We start from the raw sequence: 14,690 nt of genomic DNA on the forward strand, positions 1-14,690 counted from the left end.
GGCCTGATGACAAATTTTGAAAACCCTTTTAATATCGTCGGTACACTTGTATTAGTTCCGAAAAACACTATATTTCAGTTATACTCATAAGATTTAACATAGATAATTGCATTTTATTATAGCTAGTTTAAACTTCGCGCGAAAACGCCTCGCATGCCATTTGTGACGTCATTATTTAGTTGGTGGTAGGGTGGTAGATATTGTTTACATACTTACAGTTACGAATTTCCCTTGAATCCGAATGATATTGTTAATTCAGCACCATATATTACGATTAGGGATGATAAATACATTACAAAAATTTATCACAATAACTCATTTTACACAAAAACTCTCACACGGTTGCAGTTTAAGATGAATTATTTAGATACATGTACATTTTGAGTGAAAATCACCGAACGCCGGTTTTACTTTTTAATTTTTCATTTTTTCTAGTTACGACAGCCAACATGGCAATGATAGTTCCATTCAGCCAAATAATTAAAAATGTTTGTTGTTGAAATATCGTATTATTTAGCATTTTATTTAAGTAATAACAAATAGATATCTACTTTATATCGTGTAATAATATTTTTTGGACGTAATAAATGTTTAGTGGCGAAATAACATTTTTTTTGCACCTTTCGAACTCTTTGGTGCCCACGTATAGATTTCGGTCAATGAGGTTGTCTATGTTGCTCTAAGAAATATGTTATGGATTGATGACGTCACTGTTTGGAACGTTTCTGATTGGCGTTTCAGTAAAAATGGCCGATTGGAGAATTTTGCACTTTTATTTTATTGAATATATTAATAATCCTTCAGTTTATACTGAGATTGGGCCATTTTTTAGAATCATATTAACATATATATTTCGTTGAAACCATTATTTCCATGATTCTTTGTTACTTGCAACAGGCCTATTAAATAGGGTTATTCCCACTAGTTACCACCAAGTTGTTACCAGTGGTAACTACTGGGATTTTTTTTTCCCACCTTTTACCACTGGTAACTAATGGGAATAATAATTCCCACTGGTAAAAGGTGGGATTTTTTCCCCAGTAGTTTAATTACCAGTGGTAAAAGGTGGGGAAAAAAAATCCCAGTAGTTACCACTGGTATCATCATCATCAGGCTATAGTAGTCCACTGCTGGACATAGCCCTCCCCTAAAGAGCGCCATAGCGCCCTGTCCTCAGCTTGCCGCATCCAGCATCCACTGGTACTGGTACTGGCACCACTGGTATATCGTATAGGTATGAGCGTGACAATTACGCATGCGACAGTATACGTGTGCCCCTTTTATGATATAGGAGGCAAATGATCAGACGAATCGCCTGATGGTAAGCTATTATCGTCGCCCATGGACACCTGCAGCACCAGAGGGGTTGCAAGTGCGTTACCGGAAATTAAGAAGAGGAGTACGCTCTTTTCTTCTCACTACTTTTTGACTATCCTTTTGTAAACCTTGCAACTGACAATAATGAAGGACACAGTATACCGTCCAGTGACATGTGCACTTATTATGTTTATGTCGTAGCTCGGTCTCATATCAATACAATTATAAACGTAAAATTGCACTAAGATGACACATGCAATTAAATTAAGAAATGTCGGTATAAAGGTCGGTGTTAATTTTACGACTGCAATAAGTTTACTTATAAACAGCGATTTCGGTGCCATTTTTTTAGTCCGTCGTGTGACACAATTTAACTATTACTTTATGATTTAACTTATTTAAAACTCGAAGTTTTTGAGTCGAGCCTTTCCGAAAGTTAAACTATTTTTTGATGAATCTATTTCTTGACCATAAAAAGAAACGCCTCACCATTTTGGGAATCCTGTTTTTCTTTGATGATATAGTTGTTTTTCAGATAATCTCATGTCTCACTAAAATGTCTCATAGATATGCCAACACCCTTGTTTCTACGGTATAAGGTCTAAGTGGTCTAACTCTTATTTTACTCATCTACGCGAAGGGTTACGTATACATGATTTAAGAGCCTATTTATGTCTGTGTACTTATCACAGATCTAAAATTACGCTTAGGTACGCTTTGATTCTAGACCTATGTTATTACCAGACATCGCAAGTTTTATAGCATTTTCGGTGCAGCGGAGTGGTGTTAACGGAATTGGTATAAACAATTTCAAGTCTAATGATTAATTAGCGTTAATTACGTTCAAATTAATCTTAATTTACCATTTCAGTTGGAATAATCTAAGTATACCAATTCCGTAAACACCACTCTGCTGCACCAAAAATGTTATAAAATTTGCGATGTCTGGTTATTACGTGTATTCCACACCGCGGTGTATTAAAAACTATAAAGCCGATTTTGACGATTCAATCAATGGAAAACTCACTTATCAAAATCGGCTGATAAAGGATGGAAACAAATCCGGATTCGCCTTAAATTATAAAAGTTTTTTTAAATTATTATTATAGTAAAGCTTAATTGCATTGCTATATTTCTAGTTATATGATTACTTTACAATAACTTTAATTCGGTTGGGCGTTTAACAACTAAAGTGATTATTTCATTATCCATACCTTATTATCAGAACTGAGCCTGCATACTTTGTACATGATTTAAGTAGCATAATACCCTATTGTCATAATCCTGTCTCACGACATGTGACCCGAGAATGTGCACTTGAAATTATCTAGAACTAAAAATTCACTGCACTTATACAAAATTAGTCATTTTAGTTTACATCTTCTTGCTTGGATAGGAAGATTGATATTTCAATGGGTTATTTTGTTAAAAAGTTTATCTCAGATAATTTCGACTGTTATACCGATGGATAATATTTTAACAATTTGTCAACATTCTAACCGCAAGTGATGATTTTCTGACAAAGTCTTTATTTTATACATAGGTAGTAGTGTGACTACTAAAAACACAAAACAATAGTTATTTACGTTACAAGTGCGGAAAAGAGGAAATTCGAAACGAGTGGCGATAAATTAAAACACGACTGAAGGGAGTGTTTTAAATAGACACGAGTGGCGAATTACCTGTTCGCACGTGTATCGTACAACGTTTTACAGTACATATGGCCCTTTAACCTTTTGAACGCCACAGACGGCAATTGACGTCAACGCAAAATCGTGACAACGACGCCAAAGACGGCATTTGACGTCGATCGTTTTTTTGATGAAAAGCTACTGAAAAACACCCCACTTTTAGGTTGGCATTATTTATTCACAAAATTAAATTTTACCCCCGTGGCGTCAGTGGCACGGCAAATGGATGCGCCGTTTGGCGTTCAAAAGGTTAAACTTTTGACATACGCACGGAAAGTGCTCTTTCCCGCACTAGTGCGTGCGTACTGTAAAATATATTATCAAATAAATTGATTTGTTCCCTATTTGTTATTTGTCTTTTACCAGCAAGCATGTAATTGTAAATACGAGTGGGTCCAGGGCTCAGAGACCGACACCGGTTACCAATATAGAGGTATTGGATAAGGTATTTGATAGAATAGCTTTTACAAACCGTATCAGTTCGAAAACCACATCGTTAATTTACCCGAACAAAAGGGTAACCATATCAAAAAACTCTTTAATAGGGAAACTCTACCAAGTGTTTTTAGAACGATCAAGTTAATTTTAACTCTGGCCAACACAATGATAGGATAATCATTTAATAGGGTTACCCTATCGAAAAGATTAATCAAATGAAGGGGTTTTCCGGTCCCCGAGTGAAACGAAGATTATGTGACGGCCAATGCGATTAGGTAAACTAACAGATTTGGAAAAGAAACAATTATTAGTGAGATAAGATCAAACTATTGATAGTTATGGTCTGCGGTTAAAATATTCATCGGTAGGTACACAATCTCGGCGCGACACAAAATGAAATTCTCGTCATAGTGATTTGCCAATTAAAAAACACTAATCTACCTCACAATAATATTTTTAAAGTCATCAAAATTCGGTTTCGAAAGTTTGTACAAAACGAAAATTAATTTCGATTAAAAACTATTATAAAAAAATGAGAGATCATTTTTTAAACATACCGAAGTGAACAAACCACTGAAACCGTTTACATTATACTATTTACAGTTTTCTCGAATGGAAGGTTGATATTTTAAAAACATTATTCTCCAGAAAATAATATTTAATGACTAGTTGTTTCAGTCGCCCTCGCACCTATTAATATTCTCAATTTTGCTATTTAAAAATATTTCCGTGATATTCGAAATTATACATATCCCATTCTAATTCACATTAATAATTAATAAAATATATATTTACGATTGGGAATAAAACTAAAGTTTTCTTTTTAGATTTCATTAGTTAACCTGAAGTAATATTATATGTGACGGTCCATGACTAAAGGGTCCTTATGCTCCATGTGCATGTGGAACGTCACATATAGACAAATCATTTCTAAAGTTTATTAATAATTGACTTGGAAAATAATGTTTTTAAAATATACAATACATTATATTTGAGCAGAGCACCTCACGTTAGGTTAAAAACAGTTTCTGACGTTTTAACCTTTTTACCGTAGTCGCTGAGAGTGGTGTATCTTCTGTAGCGTTATTGAATCTGTGCATTAGGGTGACTGGATGTGACACGATAAAAAGGTTATTACATATTTAACGTCATATAAATTCGCGTATAAAATTGCAAATATTAAACATTTTAAATCGAGTAATTGCTATTACAAATCGATTTTAAATCGATGATTAATCTGAGTGAGGTGCTTGACTAAAAAAAACTAGCGATCATAAGTTAAGGTGGGTTACTCGGATAGTTATTTCAGGTTCATTCTAAAACTGGGTTTCTCACTCTTTCACATCAATATAGAGCGAGACACATACTTAAGAACAAATAATAATATTTCATACAAATATTGTCTAATTTCTAGTATTAAGCAGCCTATGACACATTTAAATAGTAACTCGAATTTTATTACGAATGAAAAGAGGTAAAATCTAAATGTGTCTTCAATTGTGTTCGTACTGTTTCGTACAAACGAAATTATTTTCCGTGTCCAATTTCTTGGTCCAATGTCATTGCGTCTCACTCTCTTAGTAAGCAAAATGTGATACGCAAATCAGGGCTCGGAAACCGTTTTATTTTTCAAACCGGTGTCGTTCATCCACCCGGTTTGCGGTTACCGGTTAAAGAACTGTTCGAATGAGATACTGATTTATGCCAAATTCGTTCGCCTTCCGTTTTTGTGGAACGAAATTAACCGGTTTAATTGAAAATATCGAAGCGAGATAGAACTAGTAAGGATTGCTATCTCTTTCACTTATGACGACGAGTTTAACCGAGTCTCCGAAAGCCAAGAGTAACCGGTATTATATCGTTCCTTGCGAACCATAAAATTCAGTTCCCTCTTTTGTACCGGTTAGGAGAGAGAACGTATTTTTATAGTTCGCGTTCCATCAATTAACCGGTTTTTTAATGAACGAAATATTATAACGGTTTAGGAACGATATTAACAGGTATTTCAATACCGGTTCCGAGTCCTGACGCAAATACATATTGGACCAAGAAATTGGGCAGGTGGAATACCACCCTTACCTATAATAGTTTTAGTTACCATGGATGGTAATTATTAGGTTGCGCGCACAAGTTGTTCGCAGAAATCGCGAAGCGTCTGGTTGACGTAACTGGTGACCGAAGAGCTGGCGGCTACCTCGCACAACGTATCAGCATTGCGATACAGCGAGGAAATGCCGCCGGCATCCTTGGTACAATGCCTCAGGGGCCTATTTTAGATTTAAGCTAGTTATTAATTTCGTTTAGTAGTACCACTGTATATATCTTGTATGTAAATAAATTATTAGGTAAGATCTGCCAATAGTCACTATAGTGTCTTTACTTGTAAGGTAACAAAATAAAGTATAAAGGTTTTGTTGCAAACATAGGAATACTACAAAATCTCAAGTATACAATTTAAGCCCTTTCGCATACGGATAAGCATGAGAAATACATTGCCTTTTTTGCGATTTATTTTAGATTTTTTTGTAATGTCAATCAATTTATTTACTAAAATTATGGATTACAATGAATGCAATTTTTAAATAATTACAAACATACAGCCAATAGATGGCGTTTACTGTGGTTAAGAAATGTCAAAACGAAATATTCGCTATTTTACAATTTTTTTTTAATCATAAGAAGTTGTTAGTAACAATTGAGAACTAATTTAACATAAAAACAATATTTGTATGAAACTCTCGTATTAATCGCTTGTATCCTAACATTATTAGATATACGAATATACATAATGTATAAGCGTTCACTTTTCAAGTACGAAAAACACAAAAAAACTTAAACAAACGTATTGAACTACATTTAAATCTATATGTATATTTGAATAAGCGGCGAACGGCGTATTTTTTAACGAGTGAAATAATAAATAGTTCCAGGCCAGACCGTGCGAGGCCCATTTTGTACAAAAGCCGATTCACCACTGTAAAGAAAAGAAAAACATGTATTAGAATTGTATATTTTTTTTATTCGGATCACTTGTGGAGAGGCAAATCCCTCTAACCTTAATAAAAATATACAACTATCTTTATTCAATAATCATGAGTAATACATAGGCAAAGGGTTAGGTAATACATATGTGGGTAGGGTATAAAAGTGGTTTCAATCGATGTGAAGGGCGGCACCGTCGTCGAACCCAAGCCACCTGGCGGTGGACTTAAACCGGTGGCGTGTGCCTCGGATACACATGCTGGTGGCGCGTATAACGGCGATACTGATCCTACATCTCATTAGAATTGTATATTTCATCAAAATATAAAATATTTGTAACCAAACATGTTTACTGGCCCTGAGAAGATCGAATAATAATAGTTTTAATCGACAACCAACAACGTGGTATCTTTTGATGAAAAGCGTCACATTTGATCTTGTTCGCTTTAACATGCGGACCGTCATGTATGGTATGGATTTCACCAATAGTCTAGAAATTGCCGCCCGGAGCAGTCTGTGCAGCTCGGTCTGTATAGAAGTGAAAAACTCGGCTGTGAAAAACGCGGCCTTCCTTTTTCCTCGCCTAAGCTTGGGCAGCGCCGAGTCCAGCGGGTCGAAAACCACGATTGTATTGGTATCGCTGTCACTGTCAACTATATGCTAGACTAGTGTCACGTATCGGCAGTACTCACGCACGCTACCACAGCCGGTGCAGGTGCAGGTTGCGCGACAGCACGGAGCGCACGTCGTGCGTGAAGCGCAGCGCGTCCAGCACCGGCAGCAGGTTGAGCAGCGCCGAGTCCAGCGGGTCCGAGAACCACGATTGTATTGGTATCGCTGTCACTGTCAACTATATGCTAGACTAGTGTCACGTATCGGCAGTACTCACGCACGCTACCACAGCCGGTGCAGGTGCAGGTTGCGCGACAGCACGGAGCGCACGTCGTGCGTGAAGCGCAGCGCGTCCAGCACCGGCAGCAGGTTGAGCAGCGCCGAGTCCAGCGGGTCCGAGAACCACGATTGTATTGGTATCGCTGTCACTGTCAACTATATGCTAGACTAGTGTCACGTATCGGCAGTACTCACGCACGCTACCACAGCCGGTGCAGGTGCAGGTTGCGCGACAGCACGGAGCGCACGTCGTGCGTGAAGCGCAGCGCGTCCAGCACCGGCAGCAGGTTGAGCAGCGCCGAGTCCAGCGGGTCCGAGAACCACGATTGTATTGGTATCGCTGTCACTGTCAACTATATGCTAGACTAGTGTCACGTATCGGCAGTACTCACGCACGCTACCACAGCCGGTGCAGGTGCAGGTTGCGCGACAGCACGGAGCGCACGTCGTGCGTGAAGCGCAGCGCGTCCAGCACCGGCAGCAGGTTGAGCAGCGCCGAGTCCAGCGGGTCCGAGAACCACGATTGTATTGGTATCGCTGTCACTGTCAACTATATGCTAGACTAGTGTCACGTATCGGCAGTACTCACGCACGCTACCACAGCCGGTGCAGGTGCAGGTTGCGCGACAGCACGGAGCGCACGTCGTGCGTGAAGCGCAGCGCGTCCAGCACCGGCAGCAGGTTGAGCAGCGCCGAGTCCAGCGGGTCCGAGAACCACGATTTTATTGGTATCGCGTTGTCTGAAAATATGTTTAGCTCTTTTAGCTTCTTGTTGAAGTTGTCACGTTATTAAACTCTTTGAGAGACCCCATTAGCATCTTTTCAGCGTCGGCCTCTAGTCAGCTGCATGGAATATCTTGTCGCATCGCAGTTGCGCCAACGTTGCGTCGAGCAGCTGCCTGCGTTGAGTAGACGACTAGACGCCGACGCTCAGGAGACGCTAGTGTAGGGTTTTTCTTTATCCAGATCATACACACATGAATTATGTATCAAGTTACATTAAAAATATTGGCTAAAAACGCCAAGTAAAAAAATGTAAGGCCTGTACCGAAAAAATACTGTAAATTTCAAACGGTTGTAATTTTATTTCTAAGCATAATGACGACGGCTTTCTTATCGCGTTTAAAAGTCCTATTATTAGATTATACATTTTAGTGCAAATAATTCTGGTTTTACGCCATGCGACGTTACACCGCTGAATAGAAGAGATCACTGAAATTTGGTATTTTCCAAATAGCAAGATAATTTTCAACATACTCCATGCTTTGCTTTCGATACACTTAAAATAACCTCGTAGATTCGTGCATTTCATAATAACGTAGGTCTCGAAGCGGCAGACCTCTAGGAACAAGTCACCCATCAGAAATATTGTTAATAGAATTTGCGCCCACCCCCGCATGCCCGTCATATTTATTGTGAAAAATTGGGGTAAATATTCGGCTAAAGTGAAACGAACTATAAACAAAATACATAGTATTTAGATTCGTTTTAAAGTTAGGATAGCTAAAGTAACCGAAAATTTGCGTTATTAATTTCTAGGCCAAGTCAAAAATCATACATTTTCCTTCGTACAAAAAGTCACATTTTTTAATAGACGGTGAGCAAAGTAAGACCACCATACATCCTGCAGTGCCGTTCTCTCGACTATTAATGGGTTCAAGTGTGAATTAAAAGAGAAGGATAAAACAACCAAAAAACTTTGACAAATCCAGCATGTGTTGGGATGGTGCAGGCAAATATGAAAAACGGGTCCGTAATTAGCTGTCACTGAAGGCGCTAGGAAAAAGCTGCGTATCACTCCTACAGAAAATAGAATACGAGTATTAATAAAAACTGATAATTATTTAAATTAAAAGTAGCTTTATATTCTAGTAATCCTAAAATCCAAAAATCCTTATCAATTGATAAGACACACAGACAAATAAGACAGATTACAGTTTTTTTTTCGTTACACCCTTTAGTCAATGAAAAATTTTATCCTTAAGTTAGTAAAGTAAAAACAGATCCTAACCTGGAAAGTCCCGGTAGGCCCCGGGCGAGTTGTCCAATATGAACACCCTGTTCAGGTCGTCGCATATCGACGAGAGGTTCTTGGTGTAGGAGCCGTGCTCGGCTGTGCAATGTTGTCTGGAAGTTGAAAGAATAGTACATTGTGCAACGTGGGGGGTAAGTGAAAAAGTATTGGAGACGAGGGTTTGTATTCTCGACAGCCGCAGGCTGGAGGCAATTAAAGACCCGAGTTTGCAATTTTCTTACCCCCTGAGTTACACACTATGTTTTTCCTCACACTTGCGAAGAAAAAACTAAATTTTAAGTGATATAATTCTCAAATACGGCGACATTTCAAACATTCGTCTGCCTTATTGTCATTTTTGATAGGTTAGGCATGGGTTAGGCATAGATGGCACAGATCTATCCGGCATTCAGCCACGACTGAAAATCGTGTAAAAATATTTTAAATGGCTATCAAATTAAATATTTTTAAAAGTATTTAATAATTGAGCTACCTATAAAACCGGCGGCGCAGTATACCGCGGCCGTTGTCCAGCTTATCGGCGACCGCTGCGCCGTATATCTCCATCGAGGCTGTGAACACCACCAGCTCGTACCACTGCGACACCTGGGAACAAGGAACGCAAGGTAAACAGGAATCGATGTAATGTACACAATGAGAGAAACGAGTGAAGCCGTTCTAGTCGAGGGAGTCTATCAATTAAATAAAACTGTTTTTAAAATATAAATAGGATTTCATTTTCCAGAGAGTAAAGTTGGTAGATATTTTTATTTTGTGGAAAAGTTAGAAAGTTCTTGTGGAAGAGCAGGCACCGTCTCCATTTCAGCTTAGGCAGTATACTTTCGTATACCCAACTATTCTCCTCTAATTACATGTCGCATTACTTAACCGATTCTAGTAAAAAAATGTGTGGGTTCGATTATTAAATATATGGAATTTATTTGTCGATTCTGTCTTTAGATTTATTCTGAGGGGCGTGGCGTAGCTATAGGGGTTCGCGAGGTCCACAGCTCACAGAGCCACTAGTAAATAATCTCTACCAGGCCACGTACGACTAAGGGCTCATTTAGACGATGCGAGAACTCGCATGCGAGTTTCATTAGAGTGCGGGTTTTGATCTGTCGGTTGAATTGGACGTAACCAACAGTCCGCAATGTAACTAAAATCGCATGCGAGTTAGCGCCGTCTATATCAGCCCTAATAAACATTACCCAGTCATTTTTATTTCATCCACAATGTCGAGTCGAGCTATTTTCCAGCCCTCGTGCAAAAAGGTGTATCAGCTTTGTATATTTATTAACATATCTCATAAACATGCCACATGTGGCAAACATGTGTTAAGTGTTCACACCTCGAGTTATGTTCGTTAATTTAATTTATTGTAAGTACTTATACAACACTTGTTTCATTCATTAACGTAAACCTTAGAGAATGGAACATTTCAAAATAAGGATACCTAAATGTCCTAAATGTGTATGAACCATTGACCACAGAAAACCGTATTTATACCGTTCATAAACCGCATTATAACGTGATAAGGTCGTTTATTATGCTACGTATCATCGTTTATAAACCACCTATAACCACACCACCTATAGGTTACGCACGCAATATGCTCATAACATAATCGTAGTTTAACATAACATTGTAGCAAACATTTTAACAAATGATCCTGTCTTTCTGTATACATTAGGAAAGGTATATTTTTGCAACCATAAGTATGTAACCGTACATGAAGATTGAAGCAAAGACCTTTCCTTGCATAGATGCATGCAAAGCAAATATAGCAAAAGTTTCTGTCCCGTTTATCTATAGGTTGTTGATTGAATAACATCGTGATTTAGCGTGTTGCTTCCATCTCTCTCTATTATAGCATTTGCTCTAACTACTATTAAATTAATTCATTTTTATTTGTAATTTAAGATGATATTCAAGAGCAATGAGAAAATTTTCATTGAAATGCCATTAAACGTGACCTGTTTACATTGTTCTGGTGTGGCCTCACTCTCAGGATCCTCGGAGAATCCCAGCAGTTGGTACTCTTTGAGCATAACATTAAATTCACATGACTATGCTCCATTATACATAATGGAGCATAGTCATGTGAATTTATTGGCTACTACGGCGAGTGTACCATACATATATGGTAGCAAGTGTTCATAAGCTACTATAGTCAAACAACTTTGTCAGTAAAAAAAGGCGTGAAATTCAAATTTTCCATGAGACGATAACCCTTCGTGCCTACATTTATTTTAATTTGCCGCTTTTTTCTACTGACGGAAATGGCTTGACAGACGATAGTTCACATATTAACTCACATTTATAGACGGGTCTAACGCGAAATGTATTCAACTACCTGTATTTACCGACGTTTCGACACAGGTTTCACTGGTCGCGGTCGCGGCTAACTGATGTCCCAGCAAAATGTCAAAACAGAGATTTGTCCAACTACCCGACGAAAAGTGTATGGAAAAGTTTGGGGTAGACATCACATTTTCAAACCACCCACTACACATAATGTTAATTATTGTCAATAGTCCGACACGCAACACTCACAATATCCACGCACACGTCCGAAGATAGATCCATTGGCTTTAACTTCTGTATCAATCAATGTGATACAGAAGAAAAAATCCAATCCAATCCAATGTGAGTTAATATGTGTTCAAAACGCGAAAGTTTTAAATATTATATAGACGATAGTTCAGTTGCGTTTTGCCACTACCATATAGAAGACACTTACTATATCAAGAAAGTAGTCGACGTGCGGCCGCTTGTGCACAAAGAACCTGACGGGATGCTTGTCTATGGTGACCTTCAACACGAAGTCTGGTGGCGTTCCTGGCTTCACCGTCGGCCGCAGCATCGCGTCGTGGTGCGAATGGATTAGCGTCTCATCAAGGTCTAGGACCAGCATCTTTCTTTTTACTAGACCTGGAAATTGAAAAACTTGGTTAGGCAGTTATTAAAGAAATTACAGTAGCCATATTTTGGGTTGGGGAGGATATAAAAAATTTGCCATAATGGCAGACTACAAGCAGGCAGTGTCAAACATATAACACCCCTCTTTTTGCGTCAGGGGTCTAAAATTACAGAAAGAACTACTACTTTGCCTCGAGGCCTATGGTAGAGTTAAAAATCGAAATTTGTGTGTCTATACTTTTGCAAAAGTGATGGGCATACAAATAAACTAGGTTAAAAAATATTTACAAATCCTGATGGACTAAAGAAACAACATTAAATTGTTAGTAAAAAATAAACTTAACATAGAAAATCTGGTCATATAAACAATGTTTGTATTGTGTAATTTAATATGTAACAATTGTTTTTAATAAAGTGTTACAGTATGTTGTGTTGACAGTTCATATTACATGTTATTTCCTTTCATAATAAAAACAATTGATAAGAATTGTTTGCCCTCATTCGCTTGAATACACGTACATATTAACATGACAATATGGTTACTATATGACATTTATGAGACAGGAAACATGAAAAATAAAGTTATGACTTTTCCTGTAAATGTATTTTCCCATTTCCTAGGCAGTGAGACCTATTCATACATATATTAAAATAAAAGAAAAGGTTTTCAACTTTTTAGGATTTATGAATATCTATGTTTGAACCCTATCATGTTTTCACACCAAGTTCATGATTCAGCAGCTTACTTTTTTTCTTTTTATGATATAGGAGACCAGTGTTGGCCGAACGTTCATTGCAATTGACCATTAACCATTACAAATTGAACCGTAAATGGTAACGGACGGTTACAGTTTATGGTTCAATTTGTAATGGTTAATAGGCAATATTGGCCAATTGCATTAACGTTTCAGCCAACACTGTAGGAAACTAACAAGCAGACAAATCCCCTGGCTTGCAAGTGCCAATTTAAGAAGGGATAGGGAAGGGGATATCGCTTCTGCATGGGTTGTCATGACAATACACTAAAAGTATAACAATTACCATATTACTGCAATTAAACCATTTGTAATTGTATTACTATTAAACCCTAGCTTCCTGTTGATGGTTTATTGAGTAAACAAAGTAAATTCAAATTCAGTTCTAAGTTTAAAACTACAAGGTTCATTTTCGGATGCCACATTTAGGCTTCTGGAACTTAGGGTTCAATGTTGTCCAGAGAGCATTCCACCAGTGTATTACTCAAAAATGCTACTTTAACAATTCTGTAAATGTTAGAAGCCAATAATTGGTCAGACAATGCTGGGGAAAACTTGGATTCCTAGCATTGTCAGAAACTTTCTAACTGCCTTGATAAAAAATGGTGCATACTGTAGTGTTATCTTATCAATCAACTTTAGAAGTATTCTATATTTCAAAACTACATAGGAAGTATGTTATCATAAAGGTATCTTTGGTAGTGTTATCAGAAATCATGTTTGTTGATAGATCTATGTCAATATTGTGGTAAACATGTTTAGGGTAGTAAGAGTAGGAACAGAAATATACTATTGACTTCATATTCATTTAATGGATCTAGAACTAGAACCAGAAAAAGAATTTAATGGTGATATCTGCAACCATATTAGGAATAAAAGATTTAGTCTAAATCTAATACTTCTTCAAGTATATTGAGTCATGAAATATCATAAATGCCAGGTTAACAACAATATATTCTAGTTAATTAATTAATAATATTGTCAAGGAAGATTTCTGCAATAAAAATACTGATATTTATGAGAATGCAAGCCTAAAAGAAAGTTTTAATAGCATAAACAGATAAAAGGGTATTTTAATCCAAAATATATCTGAACTCTGATAGAACATGGATATGATAAGGATAAAGGGAAATCTAGTGTGATTTGCATTAACACGAGAGATAAAGTGTACAAAAACAGATAATACTTACTCAGCCTATGTCTAGATACTGGGGACAGTGGGTACACCTCATACTTGACAGATTGGTATTGAGCCAACTGAAACCAAACCACGTGAACGTACAGACGTCTGCGCAAATACAATAAAACACAACATAACAATCACTTAAACTTATAATTACCGCTCGGTATTGCTTCTTAAACATATAACAAACACAACTCCATACTTTCGAAGCAAGGAGCATAAACGCGCGAAGGCCCATTTGCAATTGTTTCAGCATTTGAATTGTTTACGAAAGGATCAATACTAAATAATCAGGTGTGGTTTTAGACAATGAAGTACACGACGGGATCATTGACGGCGTAATTCAAAACAAATCTTATTGAATCAAGTGCCGAAAACATCTAACCCGCCATGACATAATCGACCCAATTCCCGCACCACAAGCAACATAGAACGATTTTCGTCCTTTCAAATTTTGTCTGTGACTTATGAATGCGTTCAAGTTTCTAGGATTTTGC

The 14,690-nt window shown here is 37.5% G+C and overlaps 2 protein-coding genes across 2 annotated transcripts in view; one reads left to right on the plus strand and one right to left on the minus strand.

Annotated features, from left to right (window-relative positions):
- Nucleotides 1-14,690, plus strand: part of LOC134796347 (ESF1 homolog) — a 328,393-nt gene that overhangs the window by 99,166 nt on the left and 214,537 nt on the right. The window lies entirely within an intron of this gene.
- LOC134796403 (CTD nuclear envelope phosphatase 1 homolog) lies at nt 3,883-14,631 on the minus strand. The gene is made up of 7 exons (XM_063768603.1): nt 14,351-14,631; nt 14,201-14,267; nt 12,077-12,267; nt 9,827-9,939; nt 9,331-9,446; nt 7,121-8,059; nt 3,883-6,420 (listed from the first exon to the last, which is right to left on the minus strand). The coding sequence occupies exons 1-6, from the start codon at nt 14,447-14,449 to the stop codon at nt 7,914-7,916; spliced, it is 732 nt and encodes a 243-aa protein (XP_063624673.1). The 5' UTR covers nt 14,450-14,631; the 3' UTR covers nt 3,883-6,420; nt 7,121-7,913.

The sequence above is a fragment of the Cydia splendana genome, chromosome 13, assembly GCF_910591565.1.
Source record: "Cydia splendana chromosome 13, ilCydSple1.2, whole genome shotgun sequence".
NCBI lineage: Eukaryota > Metazoa > Arthropoda > Insecta > Lepidoptera > Tortricidae > Cydia > Cydia splendana.